Source organism: Cyprinodon tularosa, unplaced genomic scaffold (genome assembly GCF_016077235.1).
Source record: "Cyprinodon tularosa strain WSP-4 unplaced genomic scaffold, ASM1607723v1 ctg320, whole genome shotgun sequence".
Lineage (NCBI taxonomy): Eukaryota > Metazoa > Chordata > Actinopteri > Cyprinodontiformes > Cyprinodontidae > Cyprinodon > Cyprinodon tularosa.
Window position 1 is genome coordinate 578039 of NW_024039031.1, and position 17273 is coordinate 595311.

At 39.6% G+C, this 17273-nt stretch overlaps 1 protein-coding gene across 1 annotated transcript in view; it reads left to right on the forward strand.

Moving 5' to 3' along the window:
- The window catches only part of cfap74 (cilia and flagella associated protein 74), an 83617-nt gene that overhangs the window by 20070 nt on the left and 46274 nt on the right, over positions 1-17273 (forward strand). Inside the window, exons 15-21 of the mRNA XM_038293107.1 lie at positions 5775-5841; positions 7384-7473; positions 8075-8260; positions 8480-8591; positions 12283-12383; positions 14028-14150; positions 14238-14359. Of these exons, the coding sequence (XP_038149035.1) occupies positions 5775-5841; positions 7384-7473; positions 8075-8260; positions 8480-8591; positions 12283-12383; positions 14028-14150; positions 14238-14359 (801 nt within the window). The remainder of the gene's footprint in view (positions 1-5774; positions 5842-7383; positions 7474-8074; positions 8261-8479; positions 8592-12282; positions 12384-14027; positions 14151-14237; positions 14360-17273) is intronic.

Sequence of the window (17273 nt, forward strand, 5' to 3'; positions counted from 1 at the left end):
CCAAATCCAATACAACACAGTGTGTCAAAGATCATTGTACACAGCCCAGAAATACAACTGTTAGTTGCAGCAAATGTAAAATGGTGACTGTTTAAAATTTCTGACAAGGTAATTCTCTTGTTTTTCACTTACCTTCCATTTTCATGGAAACACCAGTTACTCACACATTCAATCCTACAATACTGAGATCAGTCGTGACGACCATAAAGAACAACCTTAAAAGAGAAAAACATGAACTGGGAGCACACTAGCCTTTTTCACACCAGCCCATGGTTTCCTTTACGCCCATTGAAATGCTAAAAATGGCTTCCTCCCTTCCAACACCCATTCCAGAGTGGGCTCTGCTTTTTCTCTTCTGAGACAAAAAGCAGGAAAGCCTGAATTCTGTTAGATTTGGTAGAGAGCCACAATATAGAGTAGATGCTGTGTCTAGTGACTCTTCTAAAGATGAGTAGAAATGAGGGGCGTAGAGGAAAACACCCCTCAGGGAAGCGTACATCCGTGAGCTAAGGAGATAAATAACAGTTGAACTTATAGGGGTAGTGCCGTACAAGATCTCTTTGGCTTTTTGATTTGGTCCAAGCTTGGATAGCCTCAAAATTAAAAAAGATATTGCTAACTTCTTTATCATGACGTTATAAATACCTCCAAAACCCAGCTTTACTTTTTAACTCAAAATGCTTTACAGTACCTTGCGAAAGTATTCTGCCCCTTTTAACTTTTCAACCTTTCTGCCACATTTCCGGCCTCAAACATAAAGTTGGGCACAATCATGAAGAGTAACCAAATGTATAGAATATTTTAAACACTTTTAAGAAACAAGAAAGTAAAGAGTGCAGTGTGAAAAATTAATCAGTCCCTTTAATTTGATGATTCAATGATGGTGAATTGAATCCACCCGTGTGTAATCCAGTCTATGTATAAATATATCTGCACTGTGATAGTCCCAGAGTTAAAGCACAGAGAGCATCATGAAGAACAAGGAACAGACCAGTCACGTCTGACATACTGATGCAGAAGTGTTTAAAGCTGGATTTGGGTACAAAAATATTTCCCAAGCTTTAAACATCCCAAGGAGCACTGTGCAAGCACTACAATTGAAACCACTGCAAATCTATGAAGACCAGGCTGTCCCCCTAAAACCTTCAGCTCCAACAAGGAGAAGTGTGATCAGAGATACGGCCAAAAGGCCCATGATTACTCTGGATGAACTGCAGAGATCTACAGCTGAGGTGGGAGACTCTGTCCATAGGACAGCTCCTGGTCATTAAAGAGAAAATCAACACCATGCTAAGATAGAGAGCTGTCTAAGACCTTCAGAAAAAATATTGTAGCAGCTTATGTTCAAAAAAGGTCTCAAAAGAATTATAGATCAGTCATTCCGCTGTGCAGGAAAGGGTCGGCAAGTGGGCATGCAGAACAACTGCCAACATGTCAAGGTCTGTTAGCCTGCTGGAACTGGCCACCTCACCATCACTAAACCCAACATAAATTTTACTGTGTGTCAGAGGGAGCTAAAGAAAAAGGGAGAACAAAAGGGGTCCAATTAAAAGTGAAGAATAATCAGAGCCTACAACATGACAATGACCCAAAACCTACCGGGAAATCTACCAAGAACTTTCAGAGAATAGGGAATAGGAAGATCTTGATCATATTTAGATGGTTTGGAAGGACATGAAAGGGGCTGTTTATGTAAGAAACCTCACATATGTGGCACATCTTAAAGTGAGAAGTGAGGTATCCTTTCCTTAATTCAGGAAGTGGTTGATTATAAGCCGAAGCTTTGTTTGACCCCGTGCACACAGCATTGTCTTATACATAAAAAAGAAATGTTGAGCCGCAGTTGTTTCTCTACATCACCACAGCGCACTTTTGTCTTACAGTGGCATCAATTGAGAACAGGCTTTAGAGCAGAAAGATTTGAAAATTACTGCCCTTCCTTCAGCATATGCACAGTATGACTTAGCCTGATAAACTAAATGTGAAATGAAATGTGTAATTTAGTCTGACCCTGATGAATGAGACATCGGAAGACTGTTGACGAGAACAACCCATTTTTTTTCAAACCACTGGCTCTGACCAATGAGTGCAACTGACTGTGACGTAGTAAGCGTGACAGAAAGCTGGTGGGGGAGTGTAAACAAACAGCCTGTCAGTAAAACAGCAAACACGTCCTTCTTAAAATGAATGACTGTAGAGCCTGTAGAGCCTCTTCCTGCACATGTTTCAACGAAAACCCCAAGTCTAATCCTTTCAAAACTGATTCCAAAGTTGAGTCAAAAATCGCCATCAGAGCCAGCGGACCTTCACACTCGACCATGCCGCGAGAGGGCTGCTGCAGACAGGCTGAGGTTAGCCCTGGCTGCCGTTAGCCTTGGAAGTCCTCTTAATTGTTTTTTTAATTACGCATTAAATCGATAAATGGACCATATAGTGACACTTTAAAGTGTAATATTCTCGCCTCAAATTATCTTAAAAAGTTCTTTTATTGAACAACAGCAACAGGAAAAGAGAACTTTGCCATCTTCCTTGTTGTGCTTTCTCCAGCGTTGCGCAGATTTGTCGTCACGCCCCCACACCCCGCCCCCTGTGCATCTAAAAATTCAAAACACATCTCTGCGTTGTGATTGGCCTGCCAGTTCTAGGGCCTGGGGCATTGATCAAGGCTAGACCAAACTCACAGGCAAAAATGATTTTGGCCGTTGGTGGGTAGGGCTAGTTTATTAGGCTATAGTATGACTGCAATGAGTAGAAATTAAACAGGGAGTGTTTCTTACCAATGCACAAGTTTTTTTTGTTTTAAAAGACAGACCAACACTGTCATCTTTCCCAGGTTTTATAATTTGTATTTAATATTTTATATTAACCTTTTGTTGTTTTCATCTTTTTGCTTTTATTGCTTTCATATCTATATATATATGAGCATTTCCTAATGTTTATTTCAACAGCAAAAACTGTTTAATGGCCTCATTGTCATATTTGATCAGCTGAATATCCGGCACAAATAATAACAATCCCTAGACTTTGAAGAAATAAGTCTGAAAGTGATTGTTAGAGTTCTTCTGTAGTGTCTTTACCCTGCAAACATCAAGTTACATACTTTAAAGGGTGTTTGAATATTAGGTGAATACATTTTATTCCAAACATAAGCTTTGGGAGTGTTGGCCTAGTAGTTAGAGCAGTGCGCTTGTGCTCTGAGAAGGTTGTAGGTACCCGGTTAGATCCCAACAGCCTGCACTCTGGGTTCCTGAGCAAGACAAGTAACCCCTGATTGCTTCCTGGGCGCCAGACAGTGGCAGTCCACTGCTCCCCAAGGCGATGGGTCAAATGCAGGGAGTGAATTTCCCCATTGTGGTATGATAAAGGGGTTTACATATAAAGCACCATGGCATATTTACACAATATAAAGAGTTTTTAGCCTTCTGCATCTCTTTTTAAATTACTCAGAATGAGAATGAGGTTATTTAGCTCTAAATCATGTCTAAAAGTGCTTATGATTTACAGTAGGAGAAGCCAGTTGGTATCAACACAGCTGTTCACCACAGCACAGACAACTGACAGTGATACTATAAAAGCACATTTTCGCTTCATCGTTTCAGTCCTCTTCAGCGGACACATTGGCCTCATTCGCAGCAGTTTATATAGGGCTGTAGCAGGCATTCTCAAATGCTGCCTCACTCAGCATTTAATCCCAAGTGAACTGCTCTATTTTCCATCACACATCTTTTCATGCCACCTGTCTTGAAGTTAGAAAATAACAAAAGCACAGACAATGGATTTCTACCCATGGATGAAAAAGAAAATGATTGTGATGGTACAACAGGACATTTCTGATTTTCCATCCAGTAAGCAGGTGGAGTCCTTTTATACATTTCCATTTCACAGTCGTGAACCACATGGCAGCTTCTCCCTGCTTGAGAGCTAAACCAGCAGCTTCAAATAACAGGCCAAAATTAAACCTACTGTACTGATCTATTTCCTCTCTGCGCTGATGTACTGTATGCACAGAGGGGTATTCATATGGGGATATCCGCCGATGTCATGGTCAGGCCGGCGCCTATCAGCTATCTATGGGAAAAGGGTCAGGATACACCCTGGACAGGTCACCAGTCTGTCGCAGGGCAACACAGAAACAAACAGGAGCAATTGAAAGACACAGATTGAGCTAACAGTCATGTTTAGCCTGTGGGAGGAAGCCAAAGTACCCGGAAAGAACTACACTATATTGCCAAAAGTATTTGCTCACCCATCCAAATTATTGGAATCAGGTGTTCCAATCACTTCCATGGCCACAGGTGTATAAATTCAAGCACCTAGGCATGCAGACTGTTTTTACAAACATTTGTGAAAGAATGGGTCGCTCTCAGGAGCTCAGTGAATTCCAGCGTGGAACTGTGATAGGATGCCACCTGTGCAACAAATCCAGTCGTGAAATTTCCTCGCTCCTAAATATTCCACAGTCAACTGTCAGCTGTATTATAAGAAAATGGAAGTGTTTGGGAACGACAGCAACTCAGCCACGAAGTGGTAGGCCACGTAAACTGACGGAGCGGGGTCAGCGGATGCTGACGCGCATAGTGCGAAGAGGTCGCCAACTTTCTGCAGAGTCAATCACTACAGACCTCCAAACTTCATGTAGCTCAAGAACAGTGCGCAGAGAGCTTCATGGAATGGGTTTCCATGGGCGAGCAGCTGCATCCAAGCCATACATCACCAAGTGCAATGCAAAGCGTCGGATGCGGTGGTGTAAAGCACGCCGCCACTGGACTCTAGAGCAGTGGAGACGCGTTCTCTGGAGTGACGAATCGCGCTTCTCCATCTGGCAATCTGATGGACGGGTCTGGGTTTGGCGGTTGCCAGGAGAACGGTACTTGTCTGACTGCATTGTGCCAAGTGTAAAGTTTGGTGGAGGGGGGATTATGGTGTGGGGTTGTTTTTCAGGAGCTGGGCTTGGCCCCTTAGTTCCAGTGAAAGGAACTCTGAATGCTTCAGCATACCAAGACATTTTGGACAATTCCATGCTCCCAACTTTGTGGGAACAGTTTGGAGCTGGCCCCTTCCTCTTCCAACATGACTGTGCACCAGTGCACAAAGCAAGGTCCATAAAGACATGGATGACAGAGTCTGGTGTGGATGAACTTGACTGGCCTGCACAGAGTCCTGACCTCAACCCGATAGAACACCTTTGGGATGAATTAGAGCGGAGACTGAGAGCCAGGCCTTCTCGTCCAACATCAGTGTGCGACCTCACAAATGCGCTTCTGGAAGAATGGTCAAAAATTCCCATAAACACACTCCTAAACCTTGTGGACAGCCTTCCCAGAAGAGTTGAAGCTGTTCTAGCTGCAAAGGGTGGACCGACGTCATATTGAACCCTATGGATTAGGAACGGGATGTCACTTAAGCTCATATGTGAGTCAAGGCAGGTGAGCAAATACTTTTGGCAATATAGTGTATATGCAGATTGCAGCACTGTTGCATCAAGAACATTCTGGGTTTGATTCCTGACCCAGGAGTCAACCCCATTAGTGAAATTCGGACTCCCATTTGTATTTAACAAATGACAAAGTGGTTGTGTCTGGTCTTGTTCTCTTAAAAGTAGATTTAAATCATTTTTCAACTTTCTAAAAGTGAGATTCTTTAAATCTTTAGCTATTAGAGATGACGGTGCATTTTGTTTTTATAAATTTTTATGTTTTTGATACATCTATAGTTTTGTAAGTTGTCTAAAAATACTAACAATTGTTTTTTGCTCACGTTGATTTCTGCTTTAGCTTTGATCCTCCTGGTTCTTTAGCTGCTGGGATGTCATTCGACATAGAGGCTCTTTTCCAGCCTCTGGTAAGTACTGTCGGCGCTACATTCAGACACCATATTATGACCTGCATGTTAGTGAAGACTCCTTCCTTCTCCAGATCATTTTGTGTTGTTGAGTAACAGAGCAAACAAATAGGAACAAAACAGCATTGATTGACCTCTGAAAGGTGAAAATATTCTCTTTTTTGTATAAATCAAACTCACAATAGAGGTATTTTTTGTCCTTTTATAACTGCAATATTCTATATGGTGCATTCAATGCTCTATTTACTAGTTCCCTGCTAAACTTATTAATACACCTGACTCACATCCTTAACTGTTTGTTATGTGTCCTAAATTAAAATGGTCAATGCATGAGCATAAAACTGTTTTGAGATCAACAATAGACACCATTTTTTTTATCCCAAATGTTCTTTTTTGTTGTTTTTTTTTTTTTTACTCTGCTGAATCTAAGTAGGTGTTTTCATGCCTGCTCATGCTTGTCATTGCAAACCTTAAAACACAGTCTTGGGATATACTTTTTATACTAAAATATTTTTTTAATATTCGTTCTATCAGTATTTTCTTTATCGTTGCCATAGAGCAGATTTTTCCAAATGCTTTGACATGTAGGTCCAAACTGTCGGGTTGAAAGTGCATGTTGGCCTCAAAATCAGACACACACAAAAAAGGATTTATTATTATTTTTATAAATAAAGTCAAGATGGACATTCTAGATGACATAACAAAGTAATCTATTTCTATATTTTGCAACCTTCTCATCAGTATATCATATCCCCAAAATCAGAGATGGGAAGTAACGAAGTACAAATACTTCGTTACTGTACTCAAGTAGATTTTTCTGATATTTTTACTTTACTTTACTACTTATTTTTATGGTGACTTTTTACTTCTACTCCTTACATTTTTACACAAGTATCTGTACTTTCTACTCCTTACATTTTAAAAAATTGGCTCGTTACTTTAGTTTTGAATCATTTCAATGGAGTTACCGTTATTATTTTTTACGTCATCAATACCAAATTCAATCTAATAGGATGGGAATCTACGTTGCATTTGACGCACCACCACAACATGAATTGACAGATTCTGCGGTATTCATTGGCGGCAAATCATTGCAGCTTGGTGGCGTTAGCATAGTAGTATGGACGACGAGATGATTGAAAATGAACACAATGGAGATCTAGTCCTATTGGCAGACATCCATTTAAAATGTAGGCAACGGCATGAAAAAAGTGGTTTCTACTTTTACTTTTATACTTTAAGTAAATTTACAAGCCTGTACTTTTACTTACTTTTACTTGAGTAAAGAAGTTTAACCACTACTCCACCTTTACCAGAGTATTTTTTAACACAAGTATCTGTACTTTTACTCAAGTACGGAAAGTCAGTACTTTTGCCATCTCTGCCCAAAATTGACCAGAACATTTAGGGGGGTATTTCTGCTCAAACTTTGCTGTTATTTTGGATTTGTTTTGTTTTTTTGTCAGACTTAATTTGTTCATTTTATGTGATAAGGCACATTTTAAATTCAAAAGGACATGTTTTTATCTCCAATCTCTGCAGAATAATGAAGACGTGGAGGGAGAGCTTGAGTTTGGATCATCCCTGGGCCCCTTCTCAGTTCCTGTCAGATGCACTACAAAAAAATGCATCGTGAGTAGACCCTAATAAAACCAGAGGTATTTGTTTTCCTCACCTGAGTTGGTATATTTCATGTTTTTCTTACAATTCTGTTTGTTTGTTTTTTTTTTACTGACTTTACTACACAAGTACGGTGCGCATCTGGGGTTCAGGTGTTTGTCTGTTTATCAACACAGGCTAGACTCAACTAGAGACAGACAGCATAGAAAAGCAAGTGATAACTTCACAGGTTTAATACAAAGCCGCTCAGTCTAAACAAGCCTAAATCCTGAGGGCATAAAAAACAAAGCATCAGAGAAGCAAAGGGCTGTATGAAGAAGAGAAGAGTGGAGCTGTGGACAACCTGTTCAGGATGAAAGATTCACATAGTGAATATAAACACACCGGTATAACTTCATGGAGCAGCAGATGAGGGAGGAAACCCAACTATTTATCATTACATCCATTTTATAGTAACCTTTAATGACTCCTTAAACTACTACACCAGTTTAATTAGGCTCACCTCCATTAATCAGTTTATCTAATCCTCTGAGAAAATGAAGTGGCAGCACATCAGTTCCTGCTAATTCACTCAATTAAATATGCAGTGTTTATGATTATTTCTTTTCTCCAGCCGGAGGTCGACTGTCAATTGGTGGATTTTGGCTCTCAGGTGGTGGGTCAGACTATTTCACGCACTATCACCCTGAGAAACAAGGGAGCACTGGCCACCTTCTTCAGCTTGGACACCTCCACACATCGCTTCCCAGAACGCAGCTGCGTCCAGATGCTATCCCAGTCATCCACCAACACAAGCCTGGTCTGTCATTACTGTTAAACTCAGAAGCTGCTCTAGGTGTAATGCTTTTCCCCCTTTTTAGTCTTATCTTTGAACTGTGACCTGTAAACCAATTTGGAAATGAATTAAGTACAACCTTTAACTGTAAGATTTCATTGTGTACAAAATAGGTTATTTTGTTATTTTGTTTTGAGATTGTTCATGTGCTGCTTATTATTATTTATTTGTGTTTGCTTATAGAACAAATACAGTGACAACACAACTTCAAGCGATCACCAGATTTCTGATTCATGGGATTCAGAGGAGGTCCAGCCAAAGAGTCTTTCCAAAGACTTAGAGCCTATAAAACCAGGTAAAATTCTGCAAAGTCTGCACAGGAAAAATTAAGAAAAATATCCTTTCCAAACACAAATAACTTAATTAATTGTTAATTGCCTCGCATAAACATTTATACTAAAAATGTCTTATATTTATCATTTTTAGGCTTCAGGTCGTTCACAGCTTCTTACAGGTTTGCTTTAAATGTGCTGAAGGAGATCTTGGAAAAACGGTTCCAGCAAGCTATTTTTTGAACATACACAACCGTGCCTCTCCCTTTAGACCATCCCTCGAAACCATGCCTTCAAAACACATGAACGCGCAGGCTGTCTTCAGAGCTGATGCAGTGATGCAGAGCTCTATGGTCACTCCTCTGAAACAGTTTATTAACGACGAAATTAACTTAAAATGCCAAAATCTGCCCGTAAAACATGTTCGCTTTTATTATCCTGGTGCCTGCAATTTGGATGATGTACATGAAAAATGCATTCCAGCCCCCGCGGCAAACTGCAAGGAGGCGACCGGGCCATAGGCTGCGGTTGAATGGGATTCCTAGTTACACTGGTGTACGGGGGTCTGTGTGGCTCCGACAGGAATAATATTTGAAGGCAGGATGGTAATCTGGATGAACTGATTGCACTGACAATGTTTTCAGGTGGACTTTCTCACTTCAAAATAGATTAAAACTACTTTTTACCCACTGATCACAGCAAATATAGCTGCCATTGTTACAGGCAAAGAAAGGATAGGGTAGCTCCACCCAACGTGCATCAGAGCCACTTTGACCAACGCACAGCCAGAGCAGCAAAGATGCTTACGCCACGCGTCAGAACTAAACTTGTACAAGCATCAAAAATGAAGCAGCACCCGCGTTTCTGCTGCTCTTGCTGCTTTAGGTGTGAACGTAGCATAACAGTGGCTAGCTTCCAGCCATGGTGTCCTGCACGAGCATTGAGGGGTTGAATCATTCATGTGTCAGGGTACACGCACCGGGCGGAGGGACAAGCAGACCACCATGATTGACGTGTTAGAGCCAAATCGTGTACAACGGACCGTGTTTTGTGATTGGTTGGGGTTATTCATTGATTTCTCACTGTAGCAGGGATCATTTATTTTAGTTTCACTTCCAGACCTTCTATTTCACTGCTTGCTAAGCGGCTGTGAGATCTTCAAGCCACATGGTAAAAGAAAATGCGTCAGAAAAGATCTCCTACTGCACCTTTAAGTATTGCTGTGTGTTTAGCTTTAGTCTCTCCATCCCAGCTGAAAAAGTCTCCTCACATCATGATGATGTCACCACCTAGAATCATTTCAGAGTTATCAGTTCTTGTTGATGTGCAATATTAGTTTTGCACTATACATAACGTTTTTAATCGTTTAAAAGGTGCTCGGTTCTGGGTTCAACGTTTAGGACAGGGCTGTTTCTTCACTAATGTACTCTTTAAAAAACTCTGCTGTATTTCACTTCAGGTAAAACTGCACATAAGGTAACTGATTACTAAATATGTGACTTCTAAAGGGAGTTGTTTTTGCTATTAAGGTAGAAGAGACTGAATACAAATGCAATCCAGACTTTCTAAATTGTTTTGAAACTCAGCTTTCATGCAGAGTTGAAAGCCAACTTCACAATTATGCTTTATTTTTAAAAATAATGCAAGAATTGTGAAATACAGTAAAGTTTGTAATTGTAAAAAAGGTTTTTTTTTTATTCATAAGGTGTGGATACTTTTGCAAGGGAATCTAATTTCAGTATATATTTAACAGAAGTGCTGATAAATAAGAGTTGGAAAATCTGACTTGTCATTCTGCACCATCAGGAGTTTGGCACGAGTGTCAAACACATGCACCATCTTAGTTTGGCAGATGGCAAACATTAGCAAAATTAACGTGCATCTCAAAATACTGCTGTGTATAAATTCAGACTCACTATGCAAATTAGCTGTATTTGAAAAATATTTCTGTAAAGCTCCAGTCCTGGAATCTACATGAGACTGCTTCCAAGACATAGGGAGGGAGCTGTGGCTCTATCTCCCCATCTCTCCATCTAAGCTAGGACATTTGGTCCTTATAGGAACAAACTATAAAGGAGGACTCACAGAAAGCACAGGGTTCACCTTGCTTTCACTGCTGGTGATAAGGAGGCATCTCCTCTTTTATGTAGTCTCACATCTGAAGTCTTCATCGCTGTGCTCAGCACTCTCCATAGCTGATGCTTTGATAAGAGATTCAGTCTTTTGCTTCTGCTCTGCAGGCTTTGGAAGGTGTGTTGTTGCATCTCTTCAGCACGGAGAGACTCCCTTACCATCACCCTAATCACCCTTCAAAATGTACGCTTGGTTATAGAAACATGCTGGTTTAATCAAAATTCAATTTAAACTTATGAGGCAAAATTCACTCTTTGGCACATTTTTGGTCTTCCATTTATTCCTCTACTGCTTCCAAAAAAAAGCTCAAGTGCTAAAAAGGGAAACATGCAGCAGCCATCTTGGCAATAACTAAATATTTTGTTGGTTTCTAAAAAACCTCAATTTCATTAGATCCTAATCCACCAACATAGCCCCTCACCAATCAGAGAAGTGTAATATACAAAGAAATATCAGACATTACTTTTATATGAAATATTTCATGGAATTATTATTAGAATAAACCACATACACAACTTAAAACTGCCATTCATACTTGCTGAAAATTTGCAGATAATTCACTTGCCCTCAACTCGAACATGTTGCCAGTTTGTATCAAAAATCCACATATGGATGCTAGCATTATTAGTATGTTATTTTTTTCTCAGATTTTAAGACCTGAAACAGCAAAAATTCTTCAAAGACGCACCTAATAAACATTTTATTTACAAATATTTTAGACAAGTTAAAAAAGATAAAACAGAAAAACCAAAAATTGCAAAAATGTGGTTTTCAATTTAGATCTCTGATTCTCTCTCAAAGACAGCAGTGCACTGCAAAAACGATCTAGAAATAAGTAAAAAATATCTTAAATTAAGTGAATTTACTCTTAATTAGTCTATTTGCCTAAAATTACAGCCATTGAAACAGCTCAGCTGGGTTGGTTCCTCCTACTGTCAGTACTCCAGTTGAGGGTGGATGAGGGAGGATAGCATTCCCCTTCTTAAAAAAATCTTAAACATTATCCCCCTTCTTAAATGACCCCCCCCCCCCCCCCCCCCACCCCCACCCCCACTCCCATACCATCCTCTATGACATTTCATTACTGAATGTGTAACATTTCTACTATATATTAACAGTAATTACAATAATTTTGCCCTTTCAACATTTGGTGGGCTGCAGGTTTACGAGTAGCCTAAGCAAAATAAATAAAATCAAAGAAGTGGCGTACCATGACTATGAAGCCGATCCCAGTGGGGAAGTCCTATGCATTTCTCCCTAACTTTGTAGGGGCAGTGATAGCCATGGAAGTCCAGGGACTAACTGCAGTTCTACTGTAAAGTGCCATGATCAAGGTCAATGACCGGCGTACCTGACATGTAACAACCATACTATGCATATTGCTTTAGGTTAATAGACAATATTAATTAGGCTATGTATGCTTCCACAAAAAAAAATCCCCCATCCCCCACTCTTTTTTTTCTTTTTCTTTTTTTACAACTAGGCTACTCCCTACTGTATGTTAAACTCCAAGAAAACAAGGGATGAACAATCAATGTGCATTTTCAGCTGTTTTTTCTGTTATGTATCTGTTTTGTCCAGAAACAGCTGCTGAGTCTGTCAATGAGGCCGTCCTACCCTCTGACATGGACACACAAATAAACCAGAACCTCTGGGACTGTTGTGATATCACATTTGGGGATGTAAGTATGAAACACTATCTCATCTTTTGTTTATAACATGTATGGAAATTACTTATGTTTACATTCTTTTGGAGAATACTTCAAAGCAGTGGTTGTAAAAACTGCATCTAACCGTACATAAATCTGTAGAAGTGATGCTGACTGATGGAGATGAGAGTAAACTGCTTTGAATTTGTTATTATTGTAGTTATTTTTAACAGCTCGTTTGTTTCAGCTGTGGTATCCTCAACATCTGTCTTAACTTTTGTTCTGCTTCACATAAATATGAAAAAATGTGAGTACAAAGATGTATAATTTTTAATTTATTTTGACTACCTCGCTACTGTAGAAGACTATAGCCTTCTTTTTGGCTGCTAACCCTGAAGCTGTGTAGCAGATCGGGGTCCATTCCTTTTTTTCTACTGGGAGTCTAATGGTGCATCACCTCTCCCTCTGTGCTTGTTGCGACTCTGGGTGTTGCGCATGCCTGCATGCCCTCAGCTCTGTTGTCATTTTGACTGATATGTTCGCATGAAATGGTTGCCGGTTGCATCTTAAATTGTAGAATATTCATCAAACTGTCGAGTCAGTGCCTCACGCTTCTTATGTTTTTATTATTGCTCTCAATTTACTGATGGTTTATGGAGGAGCACACAGCCTCACTCCTGCAAGCAGAGTAACATTGCAACCCTTCTGTGTCATTTCAAATTAATGCATGTGACTAATGGAGGCTAAAATCCACGCTGTGGTAATGCTTTAGGAAAGACAAAAGACCGTTTAAATAATAAAATTTTGCATATTTTCAATATACATGTAATGTTGGGCCATATAAATTAATATCAAAGGTATAGTGAAGGAAGTTCTTTTTCCTGGTGGATCATCAAAATAGGTGGTACTCGTAATCATCAATCTTTGTGGTGATATTTTAATGTAAGGCCGTCTGATGTGCTCGTCCCCATTTTCACTTATCGGTGGTGAGTCTGACATAGAAAATTGCAAATCTTATTTTGGAAAGTAAGCTTATATGAATGATGCAAACAGCAACTTTTAAACAGAGCATGCACGAGGAGAAATGGGCTTGTGCACACTCTCACACGTAATAGACGTTCCCTCTCTGGAGCGGGTACAGGGTTGTGCATAACCATTTTTTTTTTAAGTGGAGAGGGCGGTTCTTTTTAAAAATTCATGAAAATTCTCCACTATACCTTCAATGGCAAAGCAGTGATTGGTGATCAATTAGCATACATGAAATTATAAATATTTAAGTATTTTGTTGACAACCCTTAGCTCACATGTGGCATCAGGATAAAACTGTAGATGGGTCATTGCTTCAAATGTGACTCAGATGTGCTACATGTTCCAATCTGGGACTCTAATCTGTAAGCATGGGCGCTAAAACCTATATAAGTACCATATATGAAAGCAGCTCAAACGCACTGCAGCTTATGTAAAGCTGTCCCTTAGATTTAAAACCTAAATTAAGTTCTGTCCATTTCCCTTCACTGAACTTCAACTGAGAGAAAAAAAGCTTTAGGGATCTATGAAGAGCCCCTATAGTTTTTTTTTTTTGTTGTTTTTTTTTTTAAAGATTATTCATTTTATTTTGAAAAAAACTACACTCTATGTTGATCATGTTTGTGCCTGCTGTGTTGTTTACTTCACTAGATAAGAGAGGGAGAGGTTGGACCTTCTCAAAGCATCAAGCTGGAGATTTTATTCACTCCAACCATTCCAGGAGAGACCAAGCTGGACTTCTACATCAGATTCTCTGACACAAACACAAAACCAGTATGTAATTGATGGTTTTCATGCCACAAATATCTAAAATAGCTGGAATTAATCATGATTAAATAGACTGATGATTGATTCAAACAGATACCCATCCAGGTCAGAGGCTTAGCTGTCAGCATCCCTGTATGGGTGGTTCAGCCCAACATTGACCTGAAGATCTGCATGTTTGATCGCCTCTATCAAAGCACTGTCACCATTCAAAGCAGGTGAGTCTTAAAGCCTGAGAAGACTGGGAACTTATGCACTTTGTGGTTGTATTTATATGCAATGACATCAGTACAGTCTATACAATTCCTTCCAAATGTATTCATACCCTTTGAAAATAAACCCTTTGGTTGTATTCTACTGGGTTTTTCTGTGATTAACAAACATTTATCCATCATTGTCAATAAGAAAGAACAGAATAAATGTACTTAAAAGGTTTTTACAGATGGAAATCGAAAAAAGGTGTTCTGTATAGTTTTAATCAGCCACCTTTCCCCTAACAAAATGCTACGTAATTATGTTGCTTAAGAGTGTAGTTAATCAGTAACTGAATTTAACTGTGCATTGATAAAATGCCAGTTCAAATACAGCAATGAAGGCATAATAGCTTTGATAGAAATCATTTGAGAACAGAGTTAAATAGAGTTATTGAAAGCTGATAGTGTGGTTAAGGTGTTAAAACACTTACACATCTCACACAGCATCTTCATTCTATCTTTGATAAGGTATGACAACAAAAAACAAGATCAGATATTAATCATAAAGTAGGGTTAGCAGATATGGGTGACAGTGCCGTCGGATGAAGGAGTTTCACCTGCAACCAGAGGGTTGTCAGTTCTAGCTCCGGCTTTCGGTGTTGTTGTGTCCTTGGGCAAGAGACTTCACCCGCATTGACTATTGATGGTGGTCGGAGGGATGGCTCCGGCCAGGATACTGCAGCTTCGCTGTGAATGTGAGTGATTGACTGAATGTAGCGCATAGTGCTTTGGTCAAGTCTACATAAAGGCCATTTACTATGCCATTTACAAGTCATTTACAGACGTCACATAAAGACGTGTGGCAGAAGGAAAGAGAGTCGATTGTAGAAAACCAGTTTTCATCTCCTTTCATTGTAGCCTATCATGTAGGTTGATGCTACAGTCGCAATCGCAGACCCAGGCATGCCGTAACAAAGCGCCACCTTCTCAAACGACAACACAGAGCATCACAAGATATGAAACTTGTCAAAAGGAGAGGAAGAGGAAATTGTCCCAAAGAAGGGTTTTAGTAACTCACCAGTTTGGTAATATTTCGGTTATAGCAAGTTAGACAAAAAAAAAAAAACACTATGATTTGTAAAAGTTACAAGGAACCGGTAAAAACAAAGTCTAGTAACACTATCAACTTGTTTTATCATCTAAGCTGCTCACACCCGCCAGAGCACAAGCTGTTTCCAAATCGTCGGAGGAATCTTCGAGAACTTCTGCCAAAACAAAGCAAGCTAAACTGGGCTTTCTTTTTAGTGATAAATATGACAAAGTGTCCAAAGGGCAATTAGGAAATCACTCTTGCAGTAACATGTTCATAGCGATGGATATGCTGGGGTTGTCTGCAGTTGAAAAACCTGGCTTCAAACAGCTGTTCGCTACTCTCAGCGCTCCATAATTTATAAAATGAGTGCAGGGGATCGGTACAAAATGAACTACAATCTGTGTCTTACTACGCCATAACATTGGATCTCTGGTTAAGTCGCACATCCGAGCCCTACCTCAGCCTCTCATTTTACTATATAAACAGAGAATGGAGATAATTTAGATAATTTTAACTTTTAGATAATTATTGATATCGATCAATAGGCCTTTTTTTTATCAATATACTTTTTTTCTACATTGTCCAGGCCTATCATAAAGACCACTTGTATAAAAGAGTGGCAAGAGCAAAGGTAACAGTTTAAATGGTGTGCAAGAGATTGGTATACCAGAGATGATGTAGATTCCAGTCTAAAAGAAAACTAGGACACATACAGGATTTAAACATTTTACATTTATTGAGCTGTGCTTGCCACACTGTATGAAGGGAGATGCCAGCCTGCATGACAGGAGGATTGCATCAGATTCGACAGAAATGTCAGACTAACAATAGGAAGACAGCAGGTTACAGGTGTTAAGCTTGATATAAGAGTCAGATCCTAAAAAGAGGAAGAGGATGATAATGAAAAGCAGACAGTTATGGAAGAGCTTCCCACTGGTCCATTGAGAAGATCCAATGATCTGGATTCACCTGCAGTCCCTGAGTTCGATCCATCCTAAACATTTCTTCTGGACAATAGGCTCTATGCACAGCTCCACTACTTCCTGAATTTAATGCAGCTTCTTTGTTTCCTGTCTTTCATGATTGGATGCACTGATTAATCCAGGTGTGTATGACCTAAGTAACTGGCCAGACACACCTGGATTAATCAGTTCGTCCAGTAATGAAAGACAGGAAACAAAGGAGCTGCCTTAAATTCAGGAAGTAGTGGAGCTGTGCATAGAGCCCATTTGTATAAGTCCTATTTACTTGTCAGCTAAAGTGGTGGTCAGTGAAGTGGACACTCTGAATGACCACAGATTTTCTTCCACAGAAAAAGATTTAGGCTAAGATGGACGACTGTTTAACAGTGTGATTTTGCCATAGAGTCTGTAGAGGACAGGGCTGGGTTGGACTTTTGCCTCTTAGTGGGACAGCTTTCCTAAACTTACAACCAAAGAAACTATTTAGTGGATTAGATCAAAGCACAAACCTAAACCTAAACTAAAAATACATTGCATTGCTTTGAAACTGATGCGCCCAAAAGATTTCCATCCAAAAGGAATGAGTAAAAGCTTCTCAGCCTACAATCATGCAAAGTTCAAGAGGAAAATAATACTTCCTAAAATGTATTGCACATTAGATTAGGAAAGCTTTTTTTAAACTAATTTGTTTTAAAAATGTACAACTTTTGAGTATAGTAAGTTGCTGAAATGTGTACTCCAGCATACCCACAAAATTGATAGATAACACTGTCTGTACCTCAGTCTATGAAAAGGTTTTGCTTTTTACCTCCAGTTCTATAAGCATTCGCTCTGAACAACCGTTTATCCATCAAATGCTTCACTCTTTCCGTTTAATTAATCA